Source organism: Squalius cephalus (assembly GCF_949319135.1).
Source record: "Squalius cephalus genome assembly, chromosome: 4".
Lineage (NCBI taxonomy): Eukaryota > Metazoa > Chordata > Actinopteri > Cypriniformes > Leuciscidae > Squalius > Squalius cephalus.
This window is the reverse complement of record NC_137125.1, coordinates 16,494,258-16,510,744: the sequence shown is the minus strand read 5'-3', so window position 1 is coordinate 16,510,744 and position 16,487 is coordinate 16,494,258. Positions and strand designations below refer to the sequence as shown.

At 40.2% G+C, this 16,487-nt stretch overlaps 1 protein-coding gene across 4 annotated transcripts in view; it reads left to right on the top strand.

Moving 5' to 3' along the window:
* Window positions 1-16,487, top strand: part of LOC307157330 (uncharacterized protein) — a 599,307-nt gene that overhangs the window by 297,097 nt on the left and 285,723 nt on the right. Inside the window, exons 1-3 of one of the 4 annotated variants that reach the window (XM_079869210.1) lie at window positions 8,682-8,757; window positions 9,320-9,554; window positions 13,023-13,878. The exons of 2 other annotated variants lie outside the window; for them this stretch is intronic. In XM_079869210.1, coding sequence (XP_079725336.1) covers window positions 9,383-9,554; window positions 13,023-13,675 — 825 coding nt within the window. In that variant the 5' untranslated portion in view covers window positions 8,682-8,757; window positions 9,320-9,382 and the 3' untranslated portion in view covers window positions 13,676-13,878. Of the gene's footprint in view, window positions 1-8,681; window positions 8,758-9,319; window positions 9,555-13,022; window positions 13,879-16,487 lie in introns of those variants that run through there. One more of the 4 variants, XM_079869203.1, reaches the window with a different exon arrangement.

The window sequence follows — 16,487 nt, the reverse complement described above, 5'->3', positions numbered from 1 at the left end:
AGCTTTTCGCTAGCCAGTTAATCTGCCACCCGTGCTTGCCGTCTTTTTTTTCCATCAAACAACTGTGGTGAGTCAGATCAGTCAACAAACATGGTGAGTAATGTCTTCTCCTGTTATTGTCACTTGCACTGCGTGCCACATGTGTAGTATAGCATTCTCTGTCAGCGGTGAGGGCTTCACATGTGATAAATGTGGTAACCCGTGCAGCAGGGCACTTGGGTGACTGTGAGACAACATAGTCGTGGGACAAATCACCGCTCTTCCGTTCCCACTCAGTGACACCCACTGAGAATCCTGTTGAAAGTGCCCTGGTTATTGACTATTCTATTAAACGGAATGTGAAAATAGAGACACCAGCCACCATAGTAATGTTTGCCGGGAGCCAGAGCGACTGACATCAAAGCAAATTTAAAAGTGCTGGCTAATGCTAATCATAAATTCTCTAAGATTATTATTCACGTCGGCACTAATGATGTTGGACTCCGCCAGTCGGAGATCACTAAAATTATTATTAACCCTTTCACACGTAAGTTAAAATATTCTGGTTGACCCCCCAGCTTGAGTTTTTCAAGGTGACCGTTATTTAGAACTTGTCACTTTATGGTTTCCATGGTGACGCGTAATTGCTTGTCACGTGACATACCGCAGCAACAACAGCGCTGAATGAATGATGATCTGCTTTTATGTCAGTTTTCCTTTTTAATTCAAAATATTCACAAATTTGTTAGCAATTGGATGAAATATCTGATATTCCGATTGTCAAAAATATGCAAGTGGAAGTTTTTTGTTGTTTAAACACCTTTATAACGATTGCGTTAGTTGAGCTGTATGCGCGATGGGCGCCGCCATGTTAGTTTGTGCCGCAGACGCAGTTCAGAGAATCGGATCTGTTGGATTTATTTACAACACGTGAATTCATCCACTTCTCCTGAAATACATAAAAGTAAGTGGCTGGTGAACTGGGAGAAGAATAGAGTAAACTTTAAAGTTACTTACACAATGTGTATCTGAATAAAACGTAGGCTAATTATAATGGAAATTATTATTATTGCCTCTTCCATAGACATAAGAGTGTATTTTACAAACTCTAAATGTATTGTTTTTTTAGTACGTATGTGAATTTATATGTCTGAAACCTAAAATAAACATTATGTGGTTACAAACACTGAAAAGTGGTGATATATGACAGCTCTAAACGCGCCTGTCTCTGGCTCAGAGCCAGCCAACGCATGAAAGCACATTTGAATTTAGCAGTTGATCACGTGATGCACTGACCATTCTAATCACACCGGTGTGATCGTACGCTCCAGGGACCAGCCTAGACTGATCACACCGGTGTGATCGTACGTGCGAAAGGGTTAAAGAGGTGTGTGAACTCACAAGTATGATGTCAGACACTGTTATTTGCTCTGGACCCCTTCCTGTTCGCAGGAGTGATGAGATACTTAGTAGACTGTCCTCACTCAACGGCCGGCTGTCTAAGTGGTGTCAGCAGAATAACATAGAGTTCATAGACAATTGGAAAAGTTTTTGGGGCAGATTTTATTCAACCCTCCTGGGATGTTGCTGCTCTTCTTTCTAGTAATATGGCACATAATCTTAGAGTTGGACCTTGACTAACTGGGGCTCAGGTCAGGAAGCCGACAGACTGGCTAAACCGACCGTCTGCTAGCTGTCTCACGTCACCAAGGTCAGATAAATCCCATCACATAGAGCCTCTTTCACCTAGACATCATCATATAGAGACTGTGTCTGTTCCCCGAATTTGGAAATCCAAAAAACTCCTAAACCCATTTAAGGGTAAAGGTTTTATTTATGTTCAGCAAATAAAAAACAGATATAATACGGATGAACAAATGATAAAGCTTTGGTTGCTGAATATTCAATCCCTTTCTTCAAAAGCACTCATTGTTAATGATATGATCACAGACTATAACCTGTCACATGCCTGTCCTGTCTTGTGCTGCACATGGGTGTTTTGTTATTTTGGGCCATGTGCTCGTGTCTGTTGTCTAGCCCCTCCCATCTTGTTATCTGATTATTGGTTAATTTGTCCCAGCTGTCTGTCTCGTTACCCTCCTTTGTTTGTTCCCCTATTTAGCCTCCTTGTGTAGTCTTGTGCTGGTTCGTTGTCCGAGTTTCCCCGTTCCTGGAGTCCTGAGTTTTTTTAGTTTTTGTACCTTGTCTGCATGTTACTAATAAATTCCCTCTGCATCTGTATCCTCGTCTCACGTTACTGTTTCGTGACAGAACGAACCAGCCAATATGTGGATACAGCGGAGTGAAATTTTTTCTGGCGAGGATAAGGGATCTTCAATTTCCTTGTTTGAATATTTCGCCAGGTGCGCTCGAAGGACTATGGAGGAGGAGGGGACCATGGGTGACGGCGGTCAGCAGAAAGGCAAGCCTTCACCGCTGGTCCCGAAACGGAGGAGAGGAAGGAAGAACCCCTCCGTGACTGTTCCGGTCGTCCCGGTTCCGGTGGTCCCAGTTCTGGTGGTCCCAAGTCCAGTGGTCCTAGTTCCGGTGGTCCCGAAACGGAGGAGGAGAGGGAAGACTTCCTCCATGCCAGTTCCGGTGGTTCCTGTTCCGGTGGTCCCAGTTCCGGTGGTCCCGGGTCCGGTGGTCCCAGTTCCGGTGGTCCCGAGTCCGGTGGTCCCAGTTCCGGTGGTCCCGAGTCCGGTGGTCCCAGTTCCGGTGGTCCCTGTTCCGGTGGTCCCAGTTCCGGTGGTCCCGAGTCCGGTGGTCCCAGTTCCGGTGGTCCCGAGTTCGGTGGTCCCAGTGCCGGTGGTCCCAGTGCCGGTGGTCCCGAGTCCGTTGGCTCCAAAATGCAGGAGGAGGAGAAAGGCTTCCTCCGTAACTGTTCACATCACGTCTGCCCAGCCAGAGACTGTTCACGTCCAGCCAGAGACTGTTCACATCACGTCTGCCGATCCAGAGACTGTTCACGTCACGTCTGCCGAGCCTGTGTCACCGGACAAGATGGCCGCCGCAGAGCCTGTGTCCCCTGACAAGATGCCTGCTGAAACGTTGTTGGATTATTTTTCGATGCTATTCAAGATCCTAGAAATTCCCAGGAATGTTCACGTCACGTCTGCCGAGCCTGTGTCTTCCGACAAGATGGCCGCAGCTGAGCCTGTTCACGTCACGCCTGCAGAGCCTGTGTCTTCGGACAAGTTGGCTGCCGCCGAGACTGTTCACGTCATGTCTGCTGAGCCTGTGTCTTCGGACAAGATGGCCGCCACCGAGCCTGTTCACGTCACGTCTGCCGAGCCTGTGTCTTCGGACAAGATGGCCACCGCCGAGTCTGTGTTTCCGGACAGGATGGCCGCCGCTGAGCCTGTGTTTCAGGGCAAGATGGTAGCCGCCGAGCCTGTGTCTCCGGACAAGATGGCCGTCGTCGAGCCTGTGTCTTCGGACAAGATGGCCGCTGCCAAGCCTGTGTCTCCGGACAAGATGGCCGCTGAGCCGGTGCCTGTGTCTGTTCCTGAGCCGGTGCCTGTTCCTGAGCTGGTGGTGTCTGTTCCTGTTCCTGAGCCGGTGGTGTCTGTTCCAGTTCCTGAGCCGGTGGTGTCTGTTCCTGTTCCTGAGCTGGTGGTGTCTGTTCCAGTTCCTGAGCCGGTGGAGCCGGGCTGTTCCTGAGCCGGTGGTGTCTGTTCCAGTTCCTGAGCCGGTGGTGTCTGTTCCTGTTCCTGAGCTGGTGGTGTCTGTTCCAGTTCCTGAGCCGGTGGTGTCTGTTGCAGTTCCTGAGCCGGTGGTGTCTGTTCCTGTTCCTGAGCCGGTGGTGTCTGTTCCAGTTCCTGAGCCGGTGGTGTCTGTTCCAGTTCCTGAGCCGGTGGGGTCGGTGCCAGTTCCTGAATCGGTCGTTCCAGTTCCTGTTCCTGGTGTCTGTTCCTGAGCCTGAGCCGGTGGTGTCTGTTCCAGTTCCTGAGCCGGTGGTGTCTGTTCCAGTTCCTGAGCCGGTGGTGTCTGTTCCAGTTCCGCCAGATGGACTGTCTGCTCCGCCCTGGACTCCCGAACTTTGTGTGCCTCCCTGGCCTTCTGAACTGTCCATTCCCCTTGTCCCGCCCTGGTCTGTCCCTCCCGCCCCGCCCCGCCCCGCCCCGCCCCGTTGATAAATACCGTTTGATATTTGTGCTGGCTACTGTATACAGGCCACCAGGGCACCATACAGACTTTATCAAAGAATTTGATGATTTTCTATCAGAGTTAGTACTGGCTGCAGATAGGCAAGGCAAGGCAAGTTTATTTATATAGCACATTTCATACAAAATGGCAATTCAAAGTGCTTTACATAGAAGAAATTAAAATAATACAAAGAAATAAGAATAATTAAAACAGTTTAGAAAAATAAAAAATAAAATACAGTACAGTACAGTACAGTCGGACGAATATTGGCACAGTGCTCATTCAATAAATGCATAGCTAAACAGATGTGTTTTGAGTCTGGATTTGAAAGTGACTACAGTAGGAGCACATCTGATCTCCTCTGGAAGCTGGTTCCAGCTGCGGCTGGCATAATAGCTAAAAGCGGACTCGCCATGCTTAGAGTGAACCCTTGGTATTTCTAGCTGATATGATCCTAGTGATCTGAGTGATCTGTTGGGTTTATATTTATATTATTACTTATTTATAGTAATAATACTTTAAAATCAATCCTAAATTTAACTGGGAGCCAGTGTAAAGACCTGAGGACTGGTGTGATATGTTCATATTTTCTGGTTCTGCTCAAAATCCTGGCGGCAGATAAAGTCCTAATTGTTGGTGCTTTTAATATCCATGTAGATAACGAAAAAGATGCATTGGGATTGGCATTTAAAGACATTCTGAACTCTATTGGAGTTAGACAACACGTGTCAGGACCTACTCATCGTTGTAATTATACTCTAGATCTAATATTATCACATGGAATCAATGTTGATGCCGTTCAAATTCTGCAGCAGAGCGATGACATCTCAGATCATGACTCCCTGTTACAAATATGGTTGAACTTCTGCCACTTAAGTTTGCTTTATACATAATCTTCCTGATCAGTTTAATCTCCTCAGCATCCCAAATAGCTTAAAAGAAAACGATATTGCCACAGAAACCACTGACTCTCTCTTTTCCAGCACTTTAGACACAGTTGCTCCTTTGCACCTAAAGAAGATTAAAGAAATAGTCCAATGCCGTGGTACAGCGAGCACACTTGGGCCCTCAAAAGAGCAGCCAGAATAATGGAGTGTAACTGGAAGAAAACAGAACTAGAGATTTTCGCATTTCGTGGAAATAGTGCATGATTGTGTTCAGAAAGGGCTTAAAACCTACTTGATCTACTTATTTTTTTCTCTCTCAGAAGAAAACTGTTATTTGATACAGTGGCTAAATTAACAAGAAATAAAACTTCAACTTCTTAAGTTTCCAAACAGCATAGCAGTAATGACTTTATGAACTTCTTTACTTGTAAAATTGATAATATTAGGGAGTATATAATACTACTACAGTATAACTTTAGACAGTGCATTGTAATGTTGCTGAGGAAAAATTCCATTCATTTGTTGCTATAAGAGAGGAAGAATTTTCTAAACTCTTTAAATCATCTAAATCAGTGGATCACTGGTTCTCAAACTTTTTTTCTACTGGGCCGCACAATGGTCCAAGTGCAAGTCTCACAGCCCGCATATTTCACGGGCCCCATTTACGTATGATGTCACCAATCCAAACCAATCAGATTTAATGTTATGGTATTAGCAGGTAATATTATTATTATATCTAGATGTTGCACATTCAGAAGAGGCAGTGTTTTCTGGTGGCGCATACAGTATTTTATTTCTGTCACACTCTGCAAAATCAACAAACACAACAAGAAATTTGTTTTTGTTTCACAGTGAAGTGGAAGTGTGACTTCATATCAAAGTGAAACTCTCTTGTTCAATAAACTCACAATCCCCTGATATACATTGTCACAGACAATTAGAACAATGTATTCCATCAAATAAAAACTACTAATAAAAACTAACGAATACAGTAATCAGCTAATAATTTGCAATGAACATACAGTACACAACCCGTATATAACCACTTTAAGTAGCTATTTAACGCTATATGACCCTCTTTATCAACAAACAATAACAGAATGTTATAGGACAAAAACGCCTTAATAAGCAAATGTCACTCAACTCTTTTTAAAAACAATATTGAGTGCATTGTAATTACAATCTCTGACGATATCAAGCATTCTGTCACCTCGCACAGAATCCGCTAGCTCGCCCTAGTTGGCCGCTTTCCAGCCGTGAGTACGCGTGCGCCGGTGCTATTATTTTTATTGATTTAAAATGCGTATTAAACGTGTAAAAGTGTATTAAACAAACGCATCAAATTCACATGTCTTTTGACATTGTAGGTTTTGCATTATGCCAAGTACTTTACTACAGAGCAAACAGGTTGGCCATTCTTGCTCACCGACAGAAAACTCATTCTTCCATTCTTCCAGTAAAGTTACCTTTGCTTCTAATGTTACGACTCTTCTTGTTTGCATGTGTTCCTTCATTGGAATGTTCCTCATTTTGTTTTTCTCATCTAATAACACATTTGTCCATTTTGATCCATAAATTTAAAAAAAAGAATCGCTACTGATACTGAGGATACTATTCTGCCAAAGCGCGCGCTTGTGAGTGTTCGTTAACTGCGTTGAGTCAGTACCTGGTCAGTATATAGTAGGTCTCCACATGTCTGAAAATAATATATGACCACCAAAATGATTTGATATGACAAAAAAACATAAAAAGTTAAATCAAATAAAAAAAAATAAAAAAAAAGTTTGAACTATAAATTGAATTTAAACAAAAAATAACAAAAATAATTAAAAAAATTAAGTAAAACTGGAATTTATTTTTTAAATGTGGTCGGCATATTGTGGGCCGCATTTGCATTCTTGGCGGCCCACAGGTTGAGAATCACTGATCTAATCACTGATCTAAATCAACAACGTCCTCTTCTTAAAATCATTAATTCATATCTGTCATTAGGATTTGTGCCGAAAACTTTTAAGATGGCTATTATTAAACATCTTATTAATAAAAAGCAACTTGATCCAACTTGTCAAAAAAACTAGACAAAAGGCCGTATCCTCACAACTATGTTCCTTTTTTAGAAAGAAATGGAATCTGGGAAGATTTCCAGTCAGGATTTAGGCCTAGTCCACACGGACACGGGTATTTTTATAACCGAAGTTTTTCCTCCTGCGTTAAAAAAAAAATCCCGTCCACACATGCTCGGTTTAAAAGAAATCTCCGCCTACATTAAAACGCAAAATACACGCTATCAAGCGCTGTCAAGAGCATGCCACACCAGCAGGCGGCGATCGTAAAGCCACGTTGGCCAATCAGAAGCCTGAATCAGAAGCAAAAACCCCGGTTTTACTGTCTACACACAACACTGCAACCGGCGTTTCTGAAAATCCTCACCCTGGCAGGGGTTTTCAAAAATGTTCGGTTTCAGTGACCTGGTACTGCGTTTCCGTGTGGACGAACTGCCGAACCGCGTAAAAAAAGTCACGGTTATAAAAATACCCGTGTCCGTGTGGACAAGGCCTCAGACCGTATCATAGTACTAGAGACAGCTCTCATTAGAGTCACAAATGATTTGCTCTTATCATTCGATCGTGGTTGTGATGAGAGATGTTGATGTAGTGGCTTAAAAGATGCTGATTTTATTCCCTGTCTGTCTGTCATCAAATTGCAGCTACTGGAAATAGAATGCTATTTTACCCGCAGAATTTTGTAAGTAATATATTGTAGTAAACCTCTTGATTTCTTTTAAAGAGGTTTAACCAGATTTATGGAGGACAGAGGGTATGTCACAACACCGGACATTTTGGAAAAATATCGCTTTATTGAGAATTTTATTTAGAAAAATATAACTATTATATAAATAAACATTTAAATAAGTACAACAAACATTTACTTTGTACGCCCTCACTAGGACAAACGGCAAAACGCGAGTGTACTCCAACACGGCACTGCACTCTAGTGGTTATCCCCATCTTAGGGTTGGTTAGGGTTAGGCCAGACAAAGGGTTGTTGCCAGATGAACCCTAATGGTCTTGAGCAACACAAAGCGTCCCCATCTTACCCTGAGAGTGAGAAACCAGTCACGTTCACTTCCTGCCGAGCCGCTTTTTCTCTCATCTCTCATATCTTAAATGTCCTCTCACTCCAGTTGAGTTCAATTATCTCTGCCTTCAGTCCAAAGAACGAAAACGTGCTGCAGAAAGGTTCAGATGGGCAGGGCCAAAGCCAAACAAAAAGAGAAATCCCCAGTGTTCATCACAATATTGGCATTATTTTTGTAATGCGTTACTCACACTGCAAATAATACAGAAAAATAGATATTCTATGCAATTGCTTATAACTTAAAAGAGTAAGCAAAAAAAAGTTGTAAATTAAACTTAATTATTTCATAATAATCCAAGTTGAATGCATGAATCAGTAGGCAAAAATATTACAGGTGGAGTGGGAGTCATTTAGTTAATATATAAAAAATGTCAAATATACATAAAGCATTATTTTTAGTGACAGAGTAATATGATTTGTTTGATTAATTTGATTTAAGTAACAGGTTTATCTGGGAGACTTCAATACACACTCAGTTCTAGGATTACTCTTTTATACAGAGACAGACAGCAGCGTGTGAACGGGACTTTTATTTTGGTCTGGTTGTATGACGTCATCAGGCTGCGCCGTGCTCTTGCATCTTTTGTGATTCTGTCAAAGAAAGGTTTGTGTTTTTTAAGCATTTAAAGTGTTTAAATCAATGCAAACTGTTCAGTCAATTTAATCATATTTACAAGATATTTACAATAAATTAACCACTCTTTAAAAGTAACGTTGCAATGTTTTATTTAACATTAATGAACGTTATTTATTGGAGTAAATCCCATCCACCCTTGATTAAGAGAAATTGAGCATCTCGTTTCGCTCTCAATAACGCGAATAAAGTTTATTGTAAAGAAGTGATTAGAGAAACGGAGCTTTTCGAAACTCTGAATCATGTCAAGAAACAATTGATTCAACTGAACATCAAACATAATGTGACAACGATTACAAACCAGCTGCTGTTTTCATGAATGTCTCTTAATTGTAACACATATAAATACGACATATAAATAATATGAACTTTATGTATTATTTGTATATTTTAATCAGGTGATTTAAGTCCATTAACTCTCTCTCTCACTTACTCTCTTACCAGTGAACTGAACTACTGAACTAGAGCTGATTGAGACACTCCGATTTAGTGTGGGTTTATTTTTCTTTCTGTTTATTCTCATCTTAAATAGGACACAAACACAGAAAAAAACCTGGTGAAGCGACTGAGATCCATGTAACACACTATTAAAAAGATGGCATTTATTAAAGAGGAAAGTGAAGACATAAAGATTGAAGAAACATTCAGACTGAAAAATGAAGATACTGAGGAACAAACAATGATGGAGTTTACGAAAGAGGAGAGTGAAGACGTGAAGATTGAAGAAACATTTAGTGTGAAACAAGAAGAAACTGAGGAACAAACAGGTTGGTTTCATTCTCAAAGCTGAACTTAATCATTTGATCCTAATGTAAATGTCCAGCTCTAAAGAAATTAATGATATTTTTAAAGAATGTCATATGAATGTCCAAATTATTTGATTATTGGAGCTGGTCACCTCATGTGGACAGACATGTTGAGATCACGTGACCAGACAAACTAGTGCTGCCTTCAACCTGAGAAGATCCGATTTCCATGTTTGGTGTTCGTTATTACGCATTCAATTGGGAAAAATAATTCAGACAACATTATTTTCCATAACATTTAAACCCCAAATCAACTCCTGAATGAAAAAAAAAAAAAGGAATTCATTTTTATCACTTAATTATGCAATAGTATCTAACAAAAACATTTTCTAGTTACTAAAATTCAGATGATCAAAAAAAAAAAAGACTTGACTTATAAACAAAATGTTATCATAAAACATTTTAACATACCTGAACACAAATATTCATTGAATAAGTCAGTAGTTTTTACGTCACATTAAGACCCACAACAAACTGTTTGAATGTTTGTGAGCGACACAAACTGTGTAAATCAAAGACAAATTGAGCACTTGACTTTCATATCTTCTGTCAAGATCAGATGTATGACATTAAATTAAAAATTGCACGATCATCAGTTATACATTTTTGTTAAGATGTGCTGTTATGTTCAAAATACAACCAACTTTAGCTATTTTAAACCATTTAAAAGGCAGGTGTGTATTTAAAAACACGCATCACACACATGAGCAGCGTCGGCCAATAGTGAGTCTACGTGTGACGTACAACACAGAAGCGCTGCGCTCTTTTACTACGTCAGCTCACTCGAGGCCCACAGAGAAGGAAATGAATAGTTGAATAAAGTCTTTTTTTTTTCGCACAAAAAGTATTCTCGTCGCTTGATAAACTTAAGATTAAGCCACTGTAGTCACTTGGACTATATTAACGATGTGTTTAATACATTTTCTGGGCCAGCAAGTTTCAATCACTTAGAAGCCTATGGAGGAGTTAGACAACTCTCAGATTTAATCAAAAATATCTTAATTTGTGTTCCGAAGATAAACAAAGGTTTTACGGGGTTGGAACAACATGAGGGTGAGTAATTACAGACAGAATTTTCATTTTTGGGTGAACTAAACCTTTAAGCTACTGAAGTTTTTCAGTGAAGATCAGTGAGTGATTTTCTCTTTTGTTGTTAATTAAGGACTAGCGGCAACGTGTATATTTTGGTTGCTGCCACTTTAAGAGCTCATGCAGAGCTCTTAAAGTGGATAAAGATACGCATAAATCTCATGGAAAAAAGATACGCATCTGTTTATATTCCAACTGTCTACTTTCACTTTAGACAGACATAACCGACTGTGTATTGTTTTGTTTATTTGACAGTTAAAGCCCAATAACACACGGAAGATAACTCTGTACTCACGTGCTTCAAGCTTCTAGAGTGTGTGCGCTTCGTGTGTACGCCCTCAGAACAGCAAGCAAATGAAATTTTATGCAACATTATGTTATGCATTTATTTACGCATGCAAATTATACACGTTCATGACTGCGAATAACTGCAGGGTCACTTGAGCGTAACTCTAACGCTTCATTAACATTTGAAGTGAATCTATTCCGTTTTGTACAGTATGTTGGGACGGACGCGCCAGAACTGCATAAAATAGGCTACACTGTAGCACGATAGTACGATATTTCTAAAAGCCATGCTTATGTTGAAACGAAACGCGAAGTGGACCTGGACCTCATCGCTTTCACATTTCACAAAGAAATCGAACCACATATGGACCCACAAACAAACCGTACTCAGACCACCGTTTTTTGATCCCTTTAGGGATCACTTGGTTTGTTCACATATACACGCTGAACCACTCCGAGAGCATTTGGAGGGTTCAAACGAACTAGGTGTGAAAACACCCTACATCTGTGACAATGAGCGCATGTATCAGGATAAATTAAACGCTGGGTATTCAAAAGTATATGAAGTTCATGACATAAACGTTTTAAAATACGTGTAAGAGTTTTACACACTGATCTGTTATTGAAGGGGAACTGACTTTACATTTCCACACCCCTAAACATGACGCTGAACGAAACGTACCGTGATTGGTTACTTTACATGTCAGTCAGACAGCCTCTTGGTCAGTCCTTGGTCAAAGAAAGCTGTGATGGAGTCGAGAAATGAAATGTCGAGCCCATGAAGAGGTATAAGACTCTGAATACTTTGGGTGTTGATGATTATTTATATGATCTTCTCCATCTGAGTTTTGAGCATCGTTCTGAATACAAGCACTATATATATATATATATACTGTAATAAATAAATATTATTTAAATCGATTATATTATTATATCAAGGGATAGACCTCATACATCTTTAAGGGTTTTCTTTATGGGAATGCGCTTAACATGAATCTTTGCACATGCGCTCATATTCTGGGCTTATCTGCGAGCCTGTATATAGTATTTTTTTTTTTTTCTTCGTCAACTGTATAATGTGCACTGACTGAGTTTGGTCTTTTTATTATTCCATGAAGCCACGGTACACACTTTTCACATTAAGCAGTTAAGAATGTCCTGCAACTGTGGGAATCCTGGAGTATGAATGAGGGCAACCCCAGCACTGCAGCACAGCAACACACAAGCCATGATACAGCACAACTATATAAAGTTAAGGAAACAAAGCAACAGGGAGAAATATAGGTCTTCCTCAGGTGTAATGTTTGTTCTTATGCAGCGGTACTCTACTGCTAATCCTGCAGTTCCCAGATGTGCACTGCTGAATATTCTGCCGATTCTGAACCACTGAATTTGTGGAAGTGAATTTGTAAAGCGAAATAAAATGGACTCAAAATTGCCGTTTAAATATTATAGGTGGTATTTTTAAACCTAGTTAATATTTTGCAAATGAAGTCTGTAAGGTGAATTTGAATTGACTTTTTTTAGTATTGAAATTGTGTGTGAAATGTTTTCAGTTGAAATATTCACAGCTTATATACACAACTATGTAGAATTTCAGCACCCCCAAATGCAATGCATTTTTTGTGCAAATCAACATGTTTTGTGTTTCAAAGACATTCGTCATTATTTTACTTTGATACACAATCAGATGGTAAAAGCAGGTCATTTGTAGATTCAACAAGCAGTTTCTATGCAACGATGGGGCTTATATGATTAAAAATCTGCACAAATATTTTTCTGCTGAATTAAACATTATTAGACATTAAACATTAAAAATAATTAATAATAATTAAAAAAAATCTGATATTTAAACATTAAAAGGTCTTACATGTTGGTAATTTTCGTTGTTTTTATTGTATATCATTGTTTTGTTTTTTCTCTTGTTTTGTTCTGCTGTGGTCACTCACTTGCAGTTGGTTTTGATACTTTACATGTATTAATGTTTGGATGTCTGTTGATTTGTTCCATTAAAATGGAGTTACATTTTTTTCCCTCTTTCTTCTTTCTCAGGGTCTGGTAGTCATTTCATCTGCCAACAGTGTGGAAAGAGTTTCAATAAGAAAGGACGCTTTAAAGACCACATGAGGACTCACACTGGAGAGAAGCCTTTCACCTGCCAACAGTGTGGAAAGAGTTTCAATCAAAAAGGAATCCTTAACAGGCACATGAGAATTCACACTGGAGAGAAGCCTTACATGTGCGTTCAGTGTGGAAAGAGTTTCAGTGTACATGGAAACCTTAATGTCCACATGAGAATTCACACTGGAGAGAAGCCTTTCACCTGCCAGCAGTGTGGAATAAGTTTCAATCTAAAAGGAAGCCTTAACAGGCACATTAGAACTCACACTGGAGAGAAGCTTTACAAATGTCCTCAGTGTGGAAAGAGTTTTGATCATCATGAAAACCTTAAAGCCCATATGAGAGTTCACACTGGAGAAAAGCCTTACACCTGCCCTCAGTGTGGAAAGAGTTTCAACCGAAAAGGAAACATTAATTCCCACATGAGAATTCACACTGGACAGCAACCTTACACCTGCCAACAGTGTGGAATGCGTTTCAACCGAAAAGGAAGCCTTAAGGCCCACATGAGAACTCATACTGGAGAGAAGCCTTTTCACCTGCCAACAGTGTGGAATAAGTTTCACTCTAAAAGGAAGTCTTAACAGGCACATGAGAATTCACACGGATGGAATCCCCACAGCAGAAATATCAAATCCAGTCCCGGACGCCGGATCTTGTCAAAAGTCTGGTGTGCAACCCTGCAAAACCTGTCAACAGAGTGTCATGTCTTTTATCTCAAGACTCTATAAACAGCCTGAGAGTTTGAATGTGAAAGCCATGGAAGAGCAGAATCAGGAGACTTAGTTATGTTCTTAGTTGTGTATGTTTCAATGCTGAGATTTCATCTAGATGTTACACTGTTCAATGCTCAGACTTTGTCTGACCAGTACGATTCCAACAAGTGTTATTATACCATGGGAAAAACAATGGGAAATCCCTGCTTGACAACACCGTCCTGTGACGTTAAAAACCTTGAAATGGAGACATTCTCTTATTTCCTCCCCATGAAGACAAACATCCCTTTAAACCACAAAGTCGTACGATTTAACAACAATAGCAAGCAGTGCAAGAGCGAGGAAATAAGTAAAATGACAAATGATTAATTATAATAATAATAATAATAATAAAATGGTAAAATTTATGAATTATGTACACTACCGTTCAAAAGTTTGTGGTCACTTCGAACTTTCCTTGTTTTCCATGAAAACATACATGAATTGAGTTTAAATAGGAAATATAGCAAAATAAATAGGAAATATAATCATTGACAAGGTTAGAAATAATGATTTTTAATTGAAATAATAATTGTGTCCTTCAAACTTTGCTTTCATCAAAGAATCCTCCATTTGCAGCAATTACAGCCTTGCAGACCTTTGGCATTCTAGTTGTCAATTTGTTGAGGTAATCTGAAAAGATTTCACCCCATGCTTCCTGAAGCACCTCCCACAAGTTGGATTGGCTTGATGGGCACTTTTTACGTACCATATGGTCAAGCTGCTCCCACAACTGTTGCTCCCACAACAGTACACAATAGGGTTGAGATCCGGTGACTGCTGGCCACTCCATTATAGACAGAATAGCAGCTGACTGCTTCTTCCCTAAATAGTTCTTGCATAGTTTGGAGCTGTGCTTTGGGTCATTGTCCTGTTGTAGGAGGAAATTGGCTCCAATCAAGCGCCGTCCACAGGGTATGGCATGGCGTTGCAAAATGGAGTGATAGCCTTCCTTCTTCAAGATCCCTTTTACCCTGTACAAATCTCCCACTTTACCACCACCAAAGCACCCCCAGACCATCACATTGCCTCCACCATGCTTGACAGATGGCGTCAAGCACTCCTCCAGCATCTTTTCATTTGGTCTGCGTCTCACAAATGTTCTTCTTTGTGATCCGAACACCTCAAACTTAGATTCGTCTGTCCATAACACTTTTTTCCAATCTTCCTCTGTCCAGTGTCTGTGTTCTTTTGCCCATCTTAATCTTTTCTTATTATTGGCCAGTCTGAGATATGGCTTTTTCTTTGCAAACTCTGCCTAGAAGGCCAGCATCCCGGAGTCGCCTATTCACTGTTGACGTTGAGACTGGTGTTTTGCGGGTACTATTTAATGAAGCTGCCAGTTGAGGACCTGTGAAGCGTCTGTTTATCAAACTAGACACTCTAATGTATTTGTCCTCTTGCTCAGTTGTGCACCGGGGCCTCCCACTCCTCTTTCTATTCTGGTTAGAGCCAGTTTGCGCTGTTCTGTGAAGGGAGTAGTACACAGCGTTGTACGAGATCTTCAGTTTCTTGGCAATTTCTCGCATGGAATAGCCTTCATTTCTCAGAACAAGAATAGACTGACGAGTTTCAGAAGAAAGTTCTTTGTTTCTGGCCATTTTCAGCCTGTAATCGAACCCACAATTGCTGATCCTCCAGATACTCAACTAGTCTAAAGAAGGCCAGTTTTATTGCTTCTTTAATCAGCACAACAGTTTTCAACTGTGCTAACATAATTGCAAAAGGGTTTTCTAATGATCAATTAGCCTTTTAAAATGATAAACTTGGATTAGCAAACACAACGTGCCATTGGAACACAGGACTGATGGTTGCTGATAATGGGCCTCTGTACGCCTATGTTGATATTCCATTACAAACCAGCCGTTTCCAGCTACAATAGTCATTTACAACATTAAAATGTGGTAAAAGTGAGTCCGTGAGTGGCTTTCGGTTTGGGTTTGTTTATTTTAGAATTAAAAAGTGTGTTTGAACGTTCGTCTCCTTCCCATAACAACATACCTCGTTACAGAATAAATGATAAATCAACTAAATAAATGACTAATGATTATAAATGATTATGAAGTTAAATATAAAAACTAAGATTAATAAATATAATAAAGAAGATAATAAAAAAATAATAAAGAAAATAAAACTATGTATGGTTGCTTTCTGAAAGTAAAACAGGTTATTGAAAACCCTTAGATCCTACACTCCCCCCTCTTAATCATACATGAAAACATTTGATTGCCTAGCTTAAATGCAAGCAAACCTTAATGATCATTATCAAAACATACTTTGAAAGTTTGGATGGCCAGTCCATACCCTTCCCTTCTACATGCTCTTTAAAAGAACAGGTCTTCTCTGTCATACCAGCATCAGTTGAGGGGGAATGTGTAACATTCGATGATAGCCTTATGGCAGTAAAGTGTCTCACAAAAATCAAAACTCTTACGGCAATGTACAAGAGTAAGATGAGAAACACTCCTGAAACTGTAAATAAAGGTGCTTTCAAATGATTCCAAAGTGGCCCCAATATTGATCCAAACCATGTGTCCCACTCAGAGGAGAAAAGTCCACGATCCTTATCCCAACCATTTTTCAGTTTCAGAGATTGATCGCTTGGTGTTTTTTGATTACATTGTGTGTTTAGGGCAAACTA